General features: G+C 35.0%; 2 protein-coding genes across 2 annotated transcripts; both read left to right on the top strand.

Annotated features, from left to right (window-relative positions):
* Nucleotides 1-647: 647 nt before the first annotated feature.
* LOC118054267 (GRAS family protein TF80) lies at nt 648-2,322 on the top strand. The gene has a single exon (XM_035065778.2). The coding sequence runs from the start codon at nt 706-708 to the stop codon at nt 2,134-2,136; it is 1,431 nt and encodes a 476-aa protein (XP_034921669.1). The 5' UTR covers nt 648-705; the 3' UTR covers nt 2,137-2,322.
* A 7,442-nt stretch (nt 2,323-9,764) lies between these two features.
* Nucleotides 9,765-14,582, top strand: LOC118054556 (putative disease resistance RPP13-like protein 1). Its single transcript, XM_035066198.2, has 2 exons — nt 9,765-10,315; nt 10,453-14,582. The coding sequence occupies exons 1-2, from the start codon at nt 9,819-9,821 to the stop codon at nt 14,387-14,389; spliced, it is 4,434 nt and encodes a 1,477-aa protein (XP_034922089.1). The 5' UTR covers nt 9,765-9,818; the 3' UTR covers nt 14,390-14,582.
* Nucleotides 14,583-15,119: the final 537 nt, after the last annotated feature.

Genomic DNA, 15,119 nt, shown 5'->3' with positions numbered 1-15,119 from the left:
AGAGGGAGAGGGAGGAGGAGGAGGAGGCGGCGGAGGGACCAATACAAATGCTTTTTTTAGCATTGCTGCTTGAATTGTTCCAATTTTTTTATTTTCTAGTTTGTTGATGAGATGCGTCAAATGTCAACATCATTTTCTTAGCTTTTCATAAGTGTGATTATTGAGAAAAGAGATGCTTACTGGAGGGTTCTAGACATTGTACTCTTAAGAATTGAATGATATTTATCTGGAAATTTTTCTCAATTCCTCAGCTAAAAAGAAAGTTCCCTGAATAGCTTTACATTTCAGAGAAAAAAGAGATACTATTTGGCTTGTTCTGTTTACATTTCTCTGTTTCTTTGTAACAAGGACTGTTAATTTTCTTCAGTGTTCTTGTCTTGGATTTTTTTTTTTCTTTTCCTAGGAATTTAACCATCACCTTATGTTTTGTGTTAGTGTGTATTTAGATATTCTAACAGGCTGTTAATAGTCATTTGGAAGATGTAAGAAAGCAAAAAATATACTTATTAACCCTTTAACCGAGATTAGTCCAAGAATCTTACTAAGATGATGGTAGAAAAGATCATGATCTTCAGTTTCAGGACTGTTTTACAATTTTTACTTAGATATATGTTATGTAGTTTATTCATCGAACATGGACTTATTTTTTAGCATGTTTCATGTCATATTTTCTTGTTCAGGGTGTTGAGTTTGGTCTCGTCGTTAATGGTAGGAATGGTTCAAGAAGAGGGATCATCATCTGTAACTTCACCTCATCAGTTCTTTCCATGGATGTCGCTGTCGCCAGGGATAGGATCACCATACCCTTGGCTGAGGGAACTGAAATCTGAAGAGAGGGGTTTGTGTCTGATCCATCTTCTTCTTGCCTGCGCTAACCATGTAGCGGTTGGTAGTGTTGAGAATGCAAATATTAGCCTTGAGCACATCTCCCATCTTGCCTCTCCTGATGGCGATACGATGCAACGGATTGCTGCTTACTTCACTGCAGCGCTCGCTGATCGCATTCTTAAAGGATGGCCTGGTCTGCACAAAGCTCTCAATCCAAAACAAGTATCTTTGATATCTGAAGAAATTCTTGTTCAAAGATTATTCTTTGAGCTCTGTCCCTTTTTAAAGCTTTCATACGTGATCACAAATGAGGCCATTATAGAGGCCATGGAAGGGGAGAAGATGGTTCATATCATCGATCTCAATTCCTCCGAGCCTGCCCAGTGGATCAATCTTCTTCAAACATTAAGCGCACGGCCAGAAGGACCACCTCATTTGAGAATAACAGGTATTCATGAGAAGAAAGAGGTGTTAGAGCAAATGGCTCTTCGGCTGACTGAAGAAGCTGAAAAGCTAGACATCCCATTTCAGTTCAATCCTATTGTGAGCAAACTAGAGAATCTTGACCTTGGAAATTTGCGGGTTAAGACTGGAGAAGCTCTTGCTGTCAGTTCTGTACTTCAGCTGCATGCTCTCCTGGCCATGGATGATGAGATGCATAAAAGGAACTCTCCATCAGGATCTAAGAATCCAAGCTCTAACCATTTTCAGAGAGTCTTACGGATGAACCAAAACCGACATACTCTAGGTGAGTGGCTTGAGAAAGATTTGGTCAACGTCTATAGCTCTAGTCCTGACTCAGCATTATCCCCACTATCTCATTCTGCTTCACCGAAGATGGGCAGCTTTCTAAATGCACTTAGGAGTCTCTCACCGAAATTGATGGTGATAACTGAGCAGGAATCAAATCATAACGGGCTTAGTTTAATGGAGAGGGTCACAAAAGCTTTGAATTTTTATGCTGCACTATTTGATTGCTTGGAGTCTACTGTATCGAGAGCATCATTAGAGCGGCACAAGGTTGAGAAGATGCTATTTGGGGAGGAAATTAAGAACATCATCGCTTGTGAGGGAACTGAGAGAAAGGAGAGGCATGAGAAGTTGGAAAAATGGATCCTGAGGCTCGAGTTCGCTGGGTTTGGGAGCATTCCTCTGAGCTACCATGGTAGGCTGCAGGCAAACAGATTATTGCAGAGCTATGGCTATGATGGATATAAAATCAAAGAAGAGAATGGATGTTTACTTATTTGCTGGCAGGATAGACCACTATTTTCTGTGTCAGCTTGGAGATTTAGGAGGTGCGATTGAAAGATTATCGAACATACGGGGACTGTGCTTTCTATTATTTTGCTACTGTTCTTTGTATAAAGGATGATAACCTTTAATGTGCAGTTGCATAATGTTCAACTTTTAAACTTTTAAACATTTTCTCCATTTATATAACGTTGTAGTAGATAATTGTTTATGTTTATTTACTCTCTGATAAAAGTTGGATGATATTTGTTCCATACATTGAACTCTGGAAATTAGTTTGGTTTCCAGAAAGAATCATAGACTGTAAAATCAAAATATCCTGCAAATCTCCTGAACTCGAATCAAATCAACTAATAATAAATAAACATTTCTTGTCTACAGCATTTCTTGTCTTCAAATCAAGAACATTGTACATACTGAATGAATAAGCATTTCTTGTCTTCGGACTGAATGAGATCGTCTTCAACAATGAATAGCCTCGAGTGAACCGGAAAAGACCGCTACCTCCAACAACCTGGCATTATCGAAGACTGGATTGTGACCTAGAATACTCAGGGCACTCCCATTGTACATCCCCTCAACAAAAGCAAAACTCAAAACCATAAGCAATCCACATTCATGTTGAGAAGCAAAAACATACATACCCCGTGCTCCTCCCTCAAGTTTTTAAGTAGGTTCTGGCTCTTCAGTTAATGGATCATCCACCATGAAAGTCCTGACAAAGCTACCATTGTCTTTGCTGGTCCAGCAATTCTCATGGTTGTTTGGTTTTCCCCACTTTGAATAGTGTGAAAGTAGAAATGCAGGCGTGCCATTTTCTCCATGCTTTTTTCGGATATGATCGGCGGAGCCAGGAATTTTTTTTGTTCTAGGCTATTAATTAAACATATAAATATTTTTTAAGATTGATTATTAATTCATGTACATAAATTTTTAAACTTAATAGTAAAGTTTTAATTCAAATATACTATCCAAAATATTAAAAAATAAATTTAAAAATACATAAAATTAAAGCGAAAGTAAAAATAAACTTACTATTAAAGTTATATTCTTCGATGTTTTGTGAAATATAATTCATCTATAATCGAATTTGAATCGATATTGTAACAATCCCTTAATCGGGATAAAATAACAATCTCATGTTAACTGGAAAACAAAGTAATTAAATTTTCTCTCTCTTTTAATTCCTTCTTCTTTCACTTGATTCTTCTCTATATTAGTATTTTATAAGTTGGACTTTGTAAGTTTACAATGTTATTCTCTCATTTCTTATTTTTTTCTTGAATTTTTTTTTATGTTTTTCCCTTACTTTTTCTATTTCTCTCTCACCTTTTATTTTTTTTCTTCTTCTATTTTGCTTCTGCTCAGTCGGCAACATATAAAAGGAAGGAGGAGCTGATTTGTTTTATTTTTTAATGACAAATAACCATTTTACTCTTAATGAGTCATTTTGCTTTTATTTGACGGTCCTTTTTTTTGTTAGCACTACCAAGCTCCGTTCATCCTAAACTCTTAACTAGATTTTATTCAATATATTTTAAGATCCCTCATAAAATTTCAACTCGATCTGATGGTCGGATTGAAAATTATATCCAATAACGTAAAACTAATCAAATTGTGATTTTTCATTAAATTATTTAATTTCTCTAAAAATTCTGAAATTTTAACCCAAGATAAAAGCATCATATTAGAAGGCTCCAACTAAATTTTCAGAATTTTTTGATGACTTAATTAAGAATTATAATTTTTTTTATATAAAACTAGTTAAAAAAATATTGATAAAATCTTGATCTAGACTAAAGCCCACCTTAGCCTTTGCCATGCCTTTGCCATGCCTCCGCTTATGGATATGATCATAGGGGATTGCTCAGAGAACTTGCCATTACTAGTGCCAGAAAATGTCAAGAATAAGAGAAGAGCTGTGTGTGAATAAGAAAAAAAGCCGTAGGGGAATGTTAGAAGAGGCTATTTATAGGATTGTGAGCTAGAATTGATGAATATTGTAGCGTGAGATTGGCCTTTTGAAGGGGGTTAATGTGGCAAAGTAATTATTACTCGAACTTGTGTTGCATCAAAAGCAAGAAACAGAGTGATAGTATAGAGTAATTTTGATGACTTTGAGAGGGCCTCAGATTTCTTGAGTAATGGGACATGTAGTTTACAGCATTGAGGATGTTATCCTGTCTGAGCTGGTTCAGCCACTAAACATCACCAAGCTTTTTTACTTGAACACGATAACATACACAGCCCATTATCAAATTACAAACCATAATCCGCAACAACAGATAACAAAAAAAGAGAAAGAATAATCGATAATAAATTCAATCAGGAGTGCTTATTTTGTCGTAATAAATTTTGTGTCAATTGTGTCCTCCAAGTTTTAGAAAATTTTAATTGATCTTTACATCTATATTTGGTATGAATTCTGTAACAAAATTGCACTGAACAAAGTTCCCAATTGAGAATAGCAATGCGAAAGCAATTTATCAATAAAGTGGTACATAGGGAACTCGATGATTTGCATTAAAAATCTCTAAAACTTAATTCAGAATTTGTGAACATTTTGGAGTTACAATAAAGAGACAATTTTTTTAAGAACTTAATTGAAGATTAATTTGATGAATGCTCTTCTTTTCTTTAAGAAATTCTTATGCTTCCGGGTCTGAATAGTAGAATACATACCATCTAATGCCAAGCTTTTACTGACTGTCTGTACATCAAGTTCAGCAATATTTCATGTTCATGGAAAGAATTAATCTCAGATACAGAATAACATATACAGCCACTAAAAATTGTATGTCAGTATAGGATAGGTTGTTCTTCATTAGAGATTTCTTGTTCATGTGACACAGGGCATTGGTAGAGTGAACTGCAACTTGTCTTGGTCGTACTGGCTTACAGCTAATTTATTTGGGTTTTACACTTCTTTATTCATGATTACAGCTGAAGTATGATCAATTTTTATTTTTTTTAATTGTTTCCCAGTCATCTCACAGCTGTCTCTGCTCAAGTAAACTCAATTTGTTTGTCAGCATTCTTGCCACATTATTTCAACTTGTTCTTGAACTCAAATCTCGATCCGGTATCAACTCCTGCAGCATCTTTTTTTATTCGTTGTGATAAACAAGGAACATTAATTTAATTTTTCTGCAAAATGTCATTGAAAGAAACAGAAGGATTGGCCCAGAACTTCGCCCGCATGTGCAGCTACAGATCTGTCAAACCCAATTTTTAAAATAAGTGACAACTTGCAAATCAAGGCTCATTGGCCCGCCTGTTGGAAAGTTTGCTCGATTTCTGTAGCTCGACAGCAATCCTACTTTAATTTTATATTCATCTACTCAAATCTCCAACTCAACTATGTATCTATCCTACTGTAAGTTTGCTCTTCTTTTCCAGTACACTTGGACTTTTTTCTTCATAAGATTTCATCTTTTCATCTAGCACCTTTTTTCAAAGAGGAGAAACCATGATGGCTGTGGCATTGATTGGAGAATCAATTCTCTCTACTGTCATTGAGGTTCTGGTCGACAGGATAGCCTCCTCAGAGGTTAAGAAATTCATCAAATAACACATAAAAATATAGTTTAATTCAAAAAAAAAATTTAAATGATATATTTTTTAAAATAATATTAAAATAACAACAAATTAGATTGATATGAGCCAACCCGAGTTAACTTGTCAAATTCATTACCCGAGTTATGAGACTATGATAATCTTATAGAAAATAAATTATAAAATTTAATTCTCGACCAACCAAATATTAAAGAATAAAATTAAAATAAATAAATAAATCATGTGGGGATTGACCCAATGTGACTCGATTGATTTAACTTGTTTAAAGGCAACCCGAACAACTTGTAAGAACATAGTTTGATATAGAAAAAAATTCAATATGATATTTTTTTTAATATGAAGATAACAAAGTAATAGATTGAATTGGGTTAACTAGAGTTAATTTATCAAATTCATGATCTAGGTTATGAGACTATGAAGTCTAATTCCTAAACAATCGAATATTGGAGGATATTATTAAAAAAATCAATTAAAAAATAACCTAAAAAAATAAACAAAGTTAACATATCAAGCTCACAACCTAGGTTATAAAATAAAGATAACCCTATAGAAACAAAATTAAAACAAATTACAAAGTTCAATTCTTAATCAGTGAAGTGTTAAAGGATAAGATTAAAAAAAGAAATCAATTTTATAAAAAACATCAAAATAACTTAAGTCAATCCACCAAACTCATAACTCGTTATGAGATCGAGATAATTTTATATTAAAAAAAAATCTGATTTAACTCGTCAAATCTGTAACTCTAGTTATGAGACCGAGATAACCTCTTAAAGAGTAAATAAAAATAAATTATAAAGTGCAATCCTCAATTTACCATGTCAAATCCAAAATTGAACGATGCAATTTGTAAAAATTTGAATTGAAAAATAACATAAAAATAATTCGGTCAATTCGGGTTAACCCGTAAAGCACTATTAAAAATAACCTAATAATGAGGTCAAAATAACCTAATAAAAAAAATTAAAACAAACCATGAATCTTAATTCCTAATGAAATACAATATTAAATAATGAAATTTGAGAAAAAAGTCAATTAAAAAAATTAAGTCAACTAGGTTAACTCGTTAAGCTTGCGATTTAGGTTATGAGATAGAGATAACTCAATAAAAAACAAATCCAATATTAAAGGATTCGTGACCTAGGTCATGAAACCAAGATAACCTCTTAGAAACAAAATTAAAAAAGAACTACATTTAACCTGAATTAAAATGCCAAAAATCACGTCCTTGATCATTAGACTAAGATAACTTTATAGAAAATAATTTGAAATAGATTTTGAAGCTTAATTCCCAACTGACCTAATATCGAATAATAAAATTGAAAAAAAAATTCAATTAAAAAAACACAAAAAACAGATTGAGTAAACTCAGGTTAACTCGCTAAGTATTATTTCCAGATTATAAGTTTAGAATAACCTAATATAAAACAAACAAAACAAATTATGAAACTTAATATTAATTAACCCAATATTAAAATATAGAATTGTAAAAAGAAAATTAATTAAAAAAAATCAAGTCAACTTGGTTAATACACCAAACTTACAATCTTTGTTATAAAAATGAGATAACTCAATAAAAAAAATAAATTTAATATTAAATAAAAAAATTGATTTTAAAAAGCACTCATTCAAATAATTATAACATCACGTGAAAAGCTTGGCATCTAGTGAAAAAATTTCCAATCAAACCCCTTTTTTTAAAAGATGTAATTTCCTGGAAAATAAATAAAAAACAAACCGAGTAAAATTACAAAAAGAAAAGAAAGATGGAATATGGTTTCAGTTAGTTAGTGTTTGTTTTTATGTTTTTAAAATATGTTTAAAAAAATTAATTTTTTAAATTAATATATATTTTAATATTTTTAGATATTTTGATACGCTGATATTAAAAATATTTTTTTTATTAAATAAAAATCACTTTAAAAAAAAACTGTTACCACATTCTGTACACCCTTACCCATATAAATAGACTCCAAAGCATAACAAGTTAAGGGGTGTTTGAGAGTGTAGTAATGATTATTTTTAATAATGTTTTTTCACTTGAAAATATATTAAATAATATATATTTTTATTTTTAAAAAATTATTTTTGATATCACGTATTAAAATAATCTATAGATATTAAAAAAAATATTAATTAAAAAATTAAAAAAATATTATTTTAAAATATTTCCAATTAAAATATATTTTAAAACAAACAACAACTATATTTACTAACACATTTTCAAGTTAAAGTATTTACGCTACTTGGATCTTTCCTGGTCAGATTTAGTAACGTTGCCTGAAGAAGTGAAAAGCTTGGCATTTAGTGATGTTTTTCCAATCAAACTTCAAACCCACTTTTTTCAAAGATGGAATTTCTACGTAAATAAATCGAAGACAAACCGAGTAAAATGGAGTCCAGAGCATAACATGTTAGCAGTTACAGAGCCGAGAGAGAGAGTTTTTGCTAGTTCTTTACACGAATTGTTTTTTAAAAATTTGATAGTTTAATGGTAAAAATAATTTTTTTTAAAATATATTATTTTTATAAATTTATAAATAAAAAATACTTCGGGTTGCTTTCCTACCCTTTTCCTTGTTGGTTATTCCCCTGGATCTAGGAAATTTCTATGAGGCCAGGCTGTAACCTAACGAGCTTTGGATCTACACTGAAGAAATTTCGTGGGAAATGAGTTGATGTCAGAGGGATGTATTTGGGAAAAGTAGGAACCAACTAAGAAACTTATGTGGTGGTCCCGATTATGTTGTTGACACTGGACAGAGAGACTTCAACCACCAATCAAATTATTCTTATTGACTTTTTGTGCGGTTTTGCTGTCAAAGTTTAGAAACCTTGGCTATTAGATTTATTTTTGTATTTTAAAAAACTTTAAATCAATTTTTTAATTGACTCCATAATAGAAAGATACCATCCCCACAATACAAAACTCTAAAAAAAACAACGATCATGCCACCACCGGTGGTTGTGCTGTTTTATCGATATCACAAGCCATGTGAGTAGCGTGATTAGAATGATTTTGTATGGGACCCAGTTGTGACATCAGCTGTTTTTGTGTTTTTTCTTTCAATCATAGCTAAAGACTAGGCATGGCATGATAATCGATTGATGGGGGTAGGGGCAATGGGAGCCACACGATCCATTTCATGGTTGGTTTTTTTTTTTTTTATTGTAAACATGGTTACATGTTCTGTTTAATTGCATCTTAATTCATTCTATAAATTTTAAAGTTAACAATTATTTAAATATTTAGTGTCAAACTTATAATCATAACAATTAAAAAATAAAAAAATATTATTTTAATAAATTTATAAATAAAAAATACTTTAAAAAAATATCAAACACCCCTAAATATTTTATAAATTCTTTACGGTAGCTTTTACATTTCTATAGACCTCATTTGACAATGCTTACACCACAATAAAAACATCATGTTTTATGGCAACTGCAACCGCATTAAAATTCGTTGTTGATGTATGATTAAAGGAAATAATGTCTTGCACAGATTGACTAACAAATCATATATTGTTTTTCTTTTGTAAGTTATTAAATTTATAATGGTATCATTTTAAGAGATTTTTTTTTGAAATAAAACGATGTTTTTTTTAAAAAAAATTAAAAAGTTAAATTAGTTTTAATTAGGTCTACCGTCTACCTGGTCTCCAGTTACCAGAAAATCAATCAAATTATGCAAAGCCAACTCTCTTCCTATTTAATTTGAATTTTGACTCAAGTTAGTCGTCAACAAATCACAGTTTAATAGTACTACTTTTTGCAGTGTCGTAATAATAGGATCCTCTTATTTGAGCTCTACATCTCCCACTTTCATGCATCACCTGCTCTCTGTTTTTTATTTTTAAGTCTGCATGTAAAAGAAGTTACTGTTTAGCCCTCAGAGCATACAAAGTGGTATTCCTGGGAAGCTTTATGCCACTTCCCTTGAATATCCAAGAAGTCCTCATAATCATTGTATAATTTTTTTTTGTTAAAAATTATTTTTAATATTATATATTAAAATAATTTTAAAATATAAAAAAAATTCAATTTGTTTTTAAACTAAATTCGAAACGCAATACCAAAAGTGCAAAAAGAGCGAAGGTGACATTCATTATAACTTTACTGCCCCACCTCTCTCGCCTACGTGCAGCAACCACTACGAGATGTTCATGGCGTCTTCTTCTTCTTCGTCTAGACCTGGTTGGGATTACGATGCATTTCTAAGTTTTAGAGGTGAAGATACTCGCAAAAATTTTACGGATCATCTTTTCACTGCTTTACAGAAAGCAGGAATCCGTACATTTCGAGATGACGACGAACTTCGTATAGGTGAAGAAATCTCCTTACAACTCCGCAAAGCAATACAAGAATCCAAGATTTCTATAGTGGTTTTCTCAAAGCGCTATGCTTCCTCCACTTGGTGTCTTGATGAACTTGAAAAGATTCTTGATTGCAGACATACAACTGGTCAGATTGTTATACCTGTTTTCTATGATATCGCTCCTTCTGATATTAGAAAACAGACGGGGAGTTTTGCTGAAGCCTTTGATAAGCATGAAGAACGTTTTAAGGAAGAAATGGAGAAGGTCCAAAAGTGGAGAAAAGCTCTCGTGGAGGCTGCAAATTTATCTGGGCTGGATCCTCACAGTATCGCAAATGGGTACTTCTTTTCTTTCCCTATATCGATAGCAAATGCTTATAACTTTTACTCTTATTACGTTTTGTATTTTAAATTTGCATTAAATTCAAAAGATTATCTTTCATCTATGAGTGATGACTTTCTTTTTCTATGCGCAGGCATGAATCAAAATTAATTCAAAAGATTGTCGAAGAAGTTTCAAGTCAATTGAATCCCAGATTTTTGTCTGACGATAGGCCGCTGAGGAGGTTGAAGACAACAATGATATCCGGTGGTGGGCTGCTTGACGATGCTGAGAAGAAGCAGATAACAAATACAGATGTGCGGGAGTGGCTGGCCGAGTATAAAGACGCTGTCTATGAGGCCGACGACTTCTTGGATGAGATTGCTTATGAAGCTCTACGGCAGGAGGTGGAAGCTGAAGCTCAAACCTTCAGAGGTCAGACGCCGAAGTGGTTGATCAAATTAGGAGACCTCCAGGAGAGACTAGATCACTTAGTTAAACGAAAGGTTGACCTTGGTTTGATCAACCGCACGGGAAAAGAACCATCATCGCCTAAAAGGCCAACAACTTCTCTGGTGGATGAACGTGGTGTTTATGGTAGAGATAATGACAGGGAAGCAATACTGAAGTTGCTTCTATCAGATGATGCAAATGAAGAAAACCCAGGTGTCGTTCCCATAGGGGGAATGGGCGGGGTTGGTAAAACCACACTTGCCCAGCTTGTATACAATCACAGAAGAGTACAAGAGGGGTTCGACCTCAAAGCTTGGGTTTGTGTTTCAGAAGATTTCAGTGTTTCGAAGTTAACCAAGGTTATCCTTGAGGGGCTCGGTTCAAAGCATGCTTGTGATAACCTGGATCAGCTCCAGCTTCAGTTGAAGGAGAGATTGCAGGGAAATAAATTCTTGCTTGTTTTAGATGACGTTTGGAATGAAGATTATGATGAATGGGATAGGTTTCTTACCCCCCTGAAGTACGGAGCACAAGGGAGTAAGATTCTTGTCACAACACGCAATGAAAGTGTAGCATCAGTCATGAGAACTGTTCCAACTCATCATCTAAAAGAATTGACGGAAGACAGCTGCTGGTCCGTGTTCGCCAAACATGCATTTCGTGGTGAAAATCCCAATGATTATGAAGAGTTGCTAGAGATTGGAAGAGAAATAGTGAGAAAGTGTAAAGGCCTTCCTCTAGCTGCAAAAACACTCGGAGGTCTGCTACGCACCCAAAGAGATGTCGAGGAGTGGGAGAAGTTATTGGAAAGCAATCTATGGGATTTACGCAAAGACAATATCCTCCCAGCTTTGAGATTAAGTTATCTTTATCTCCTGCCACATCTGAAGCAATGTTTTGCTTATTGTGCCATATTTCCAAAAGACTATGAATTTCAAAAGGATGAATTAGTGCTCCTGTGGATGGCAGAGGGCTTCTTAGTCCACTCTGTAGATGATGAGATGGAAAGAGCTGGTGCTGAGTGCTTTGATGATCTCTTGTCCAGGTCCTTTTTCCAGCAATCAAGTGCCTCTCCCTCATCATTTGTGATGCACGATCTCATGCATGACTTGGCTACCCATGTGTCCGGTCAATTTTGCTTCAGCTCCAGTTTGTGGGAAAATAATTCTTCCAAGGCCACCAGAAGGACTCGACATTTCTCACTCGCAGTAGATACGGAAGCTGTTTTTTCAAGCACAATATTAGAAAACATCCGTGAAGCCCAACTTCTACGCACATTCCGACCTTTTTCATTCTATTTTGAGTGTCCTCCCGAAATTTATAATGAGATCTTTCAGTCAACACATTGTCGCCTACGAGTGCTATTCATGACTAATTGTAGAGATGCATCTATGTTGTCATGTTCAACTAGCAAGTTGAAGCATTTGCGGTATTTGGATCTCTCTCGGTCAGATTTAGTAACGTTGCCTGAAGAAGTGAGTGCTCTTCTCAATTTGCAAACGTTGATCTTGGAATATTGCCGACAACTTGCTAGTCTACCTGATCTTGAAAATTTGAAGCAATTACGACATCTGAATCTTCAAGGAACATGGATCCAAAGGTTGCCTGCATCTCTGGAAAGGTTAATCAACTTGCGGTATCTTAACATCTCAGACACGCCTTTGAAAGAGATGCCACCACATATAGGTCAACTGACAAAGCTCCAAACGTTGACTGCCTTTTTGGTGGGAAGACAGAGTGAGACTAGCGTTAAAGAATTGGGAAAGCTACGACATCTACGGGGAGAACTTCATATTGGGAACCTTCAAAATGTGGTGGATGCTCGGGATGCTGTTGAAGCAAATTTGAAAGGTAAAAGGCACCTTGATAAGCTGAGGTTTACATGGGATGGTGACTCTCATGACCCGGAACACGTAACAAGCACGCTTGAGAAATTAGAGCCAAATAGAAATGTGAAGGATCTTCGGATTTATGGTTATGGAGGTATAAGGTTTCCGGAGTGGGTAGGAGAGTCCTCTTTCTCAAATATAGTGTCCTTGAAGCTCAGTGGATGTACAAACTGCACCTCCTTACCACCGCTCGGGCAATTAGCTTCTTTAGAGGATCTCTCCATTGAATGTTTCGATAAAGTTGTGACTGTGGGCTCTGAGTTCTATGGGAGTTGTACTGCTATGAAGAAGCCATTTGAATCCCTCAAAACATTATCTTTTAGAAGGATGCTAGAGTGGCGCGAGTGGATTTCAGACGAAGGCAGCCGGGAAGCCTTCCCTCTTCTAGAGTCGCTTTCAATCGAAGAATGCCCGAACCTTGCAAAGGCCCTACCTTGTCACCACCTTCCACGTGTAACAAGTCCTACAGTTCGTGGATGTAAGCAGCTCGCGACTCCTTACTATGGAGGTGTAAGGTTTCCGGAGTGGGTAGGAGAGTCCTCTTTCTCAAATATAGTGTCCTTGAAGCTCAGTGGATGTACAAACTGCACCTCCTTACCACCGCTCGGGCAATTAGCTTCTTTAGAGGATCTCTCCATTGAAGGATTTTATAAAGTTGTGACTGTGGGCTCTGAGTTCTATGGGAGTTGTACTGCTATGAAGAAGCCATTTGAATCCCTCAAAACATTATCTTTTAGAAGGATGCCAGAGTGGCGCGAGTGGATTTCAGACGAAGGCAGCCGGGAAGCCTTCCCTCTTCTTGAATTTCTTTCAATCGCAGAATGCCCCAACCTTACAAAGGCCCTACCTAGTCATCACCTTCCACATGTAACAAGGCTTGCAATTAGTGGATGTGAGCAACTCGCGACTCCACTTCCTAGGATTCCTAGGCTGCACTCTCTCTTTGTTTCTCTATTGCGCTCCCTAGAGTCCCTACCCGGGGAAATTGTTCAAATGGATTTAGAGGAAATTACAATCGAGGGCTGTGCTTCTCTCAAATGCGTCGCACTGGACTTGCTCCCCAAGTTAAACTCTCTTTCTATCTCTGACTGTCCAGATCTGGAATCACTATGTGCACATGAAAGACCTCTCAATGATCTCACCTCTCTCCGTTCTTTGTCTATCCGGGGGTGCCCTAAATTAGTTTCATTTCCCAAAGGAGGGTTACCTGCTCCAGTCTTGACAGAACTTGGGCTATCATATTGCCGCATGCAATGGGGTTTGCAAACGCTCCCTTCACTTTCACACTTTAGAATTGGTTTGGACGAAACTATTGAATCCTTCCCTGAAGAGATGTTGTTGCCCTCAAGTCTTACATCTCTTATAATCTGGAACCTAAACCACCAGAAATATCTTGACTACAAGCGGCTTCACCGCCTCATCACCTCTCGTAGACATTTGACAATAAGTGACTGCCCTCTGATTGAGTCAATGCCAGAAGAAGGGTTGCCCTCCTCCCTTTCTATTCTTGAAATTAACAGTTGTCCTATGCTGAAATCTCTTCCAATGCTTCAACACCTAACCTCTCTTAAAACATTGACTATAGATTCCTGCCCTCTGATTGAGGCAATGCCAGAAGAAGGGTTGCCCTCCTCCCTTTCTTCTCTTGCAATTTACAATTGTCCTCTGCTGCGTAAAAGTTGTGAAAGGGAGAAAGGTAAAGATTGGCCCAAGATTTCTCACATTCCTCACATAGATATTAGCAGTTAAAGGAGCTAATACATAAATCACATTCTTTCAATCGTCCAACATATTGAGGTATTGCTACTAAATAGTTTTTTTTTTTTTTCAGTAATCAAAGGCAATTTCAGCTAAAATTTGGATGAATGAAATACAGATAATGTCCAAAATGTTATATGTTTTTATTTGTTGTATGTTGAAATACAGATATTTTCTTCCATAATTATTGTCTTTCATTCATATCCATAAATAATAATCATCATTCTGTTTCAGATTTTGAACGGCCAGCACCACCCTTAAAATACAATTGTCCTTTTGGACGGGGGCTATTATCATCGAATTTTAGCAACGGAATATTTCTTTTGCTAATTTAACAACAGAATGTGTATATATGATTTTTTTAATATCAACAAAGAATTTAGTAATAGAAAATCCATTGCTAAAAGGGATTAAAACATTTAATTATATAATCCGCCATTTCCGCTCTTTAGTTAACTTGCATACATACAGAGAGATCATTTTGGTTAAATTATTAAGAAGCAAAGCAAATTCCTTCATCAGATATGGGATTTCAAAGGAAAAATAGGGATTTAAATCTTTACGGACCATTCGTAAACCATTGATCTGAGAGAGGGATATTTGGGTTTCGTGCTTATTTCATAAATAAATAAAATTTTCTCATGAGGAGATTTCAGATATAATAAATTATGTTCGTTTGGATCTACGAAGGAAAGAGGAAAAAGAAGTGGAATGGCTATTG

The sequence above is a fragment of the Populus alba genome, chromosome 3 (genome assembly GCF_005239225.2).
Source record: "Populus alba chromosome 3, ASM523922v2, whole genome shotgun sequence".
Lineage (NCBI taxonomy): Eukaryota > Viridiplantae > Streptophyta > Magnoliopsida > Malpighiales > Salicaceae > Populus > Populus alba.
This window is presented reverse-complemented; position numbering and strand designations above follow the sequence as displayed.

What these genes read in the sequence shown, in the direction of transcription:
- LOC118054267 (XM_035065778.2), top strand. Translation starts at nt 706, where the DNA reads ATGGTAGGAATGGTTCAAGAAGAGGGATCATCATCTGTAACTTCACCT.
- LOC118054556 (XM_035066198.2), top strand. Translation starts at nt 9,819, where the DNA reads ATGTTCATGGCGTCTTCTTCTTCTTCGTCTAGACCTGGTTGGGATTAC. An exon ending in CCTCACAGTATCGCAAATGG is followed by an intron (nt 10,316 to 10,452) that starts GTACTTCTTTTC and finishes TTCTATGCGCAG; the next exon opens with GCATGAATCAAAATTAATTC.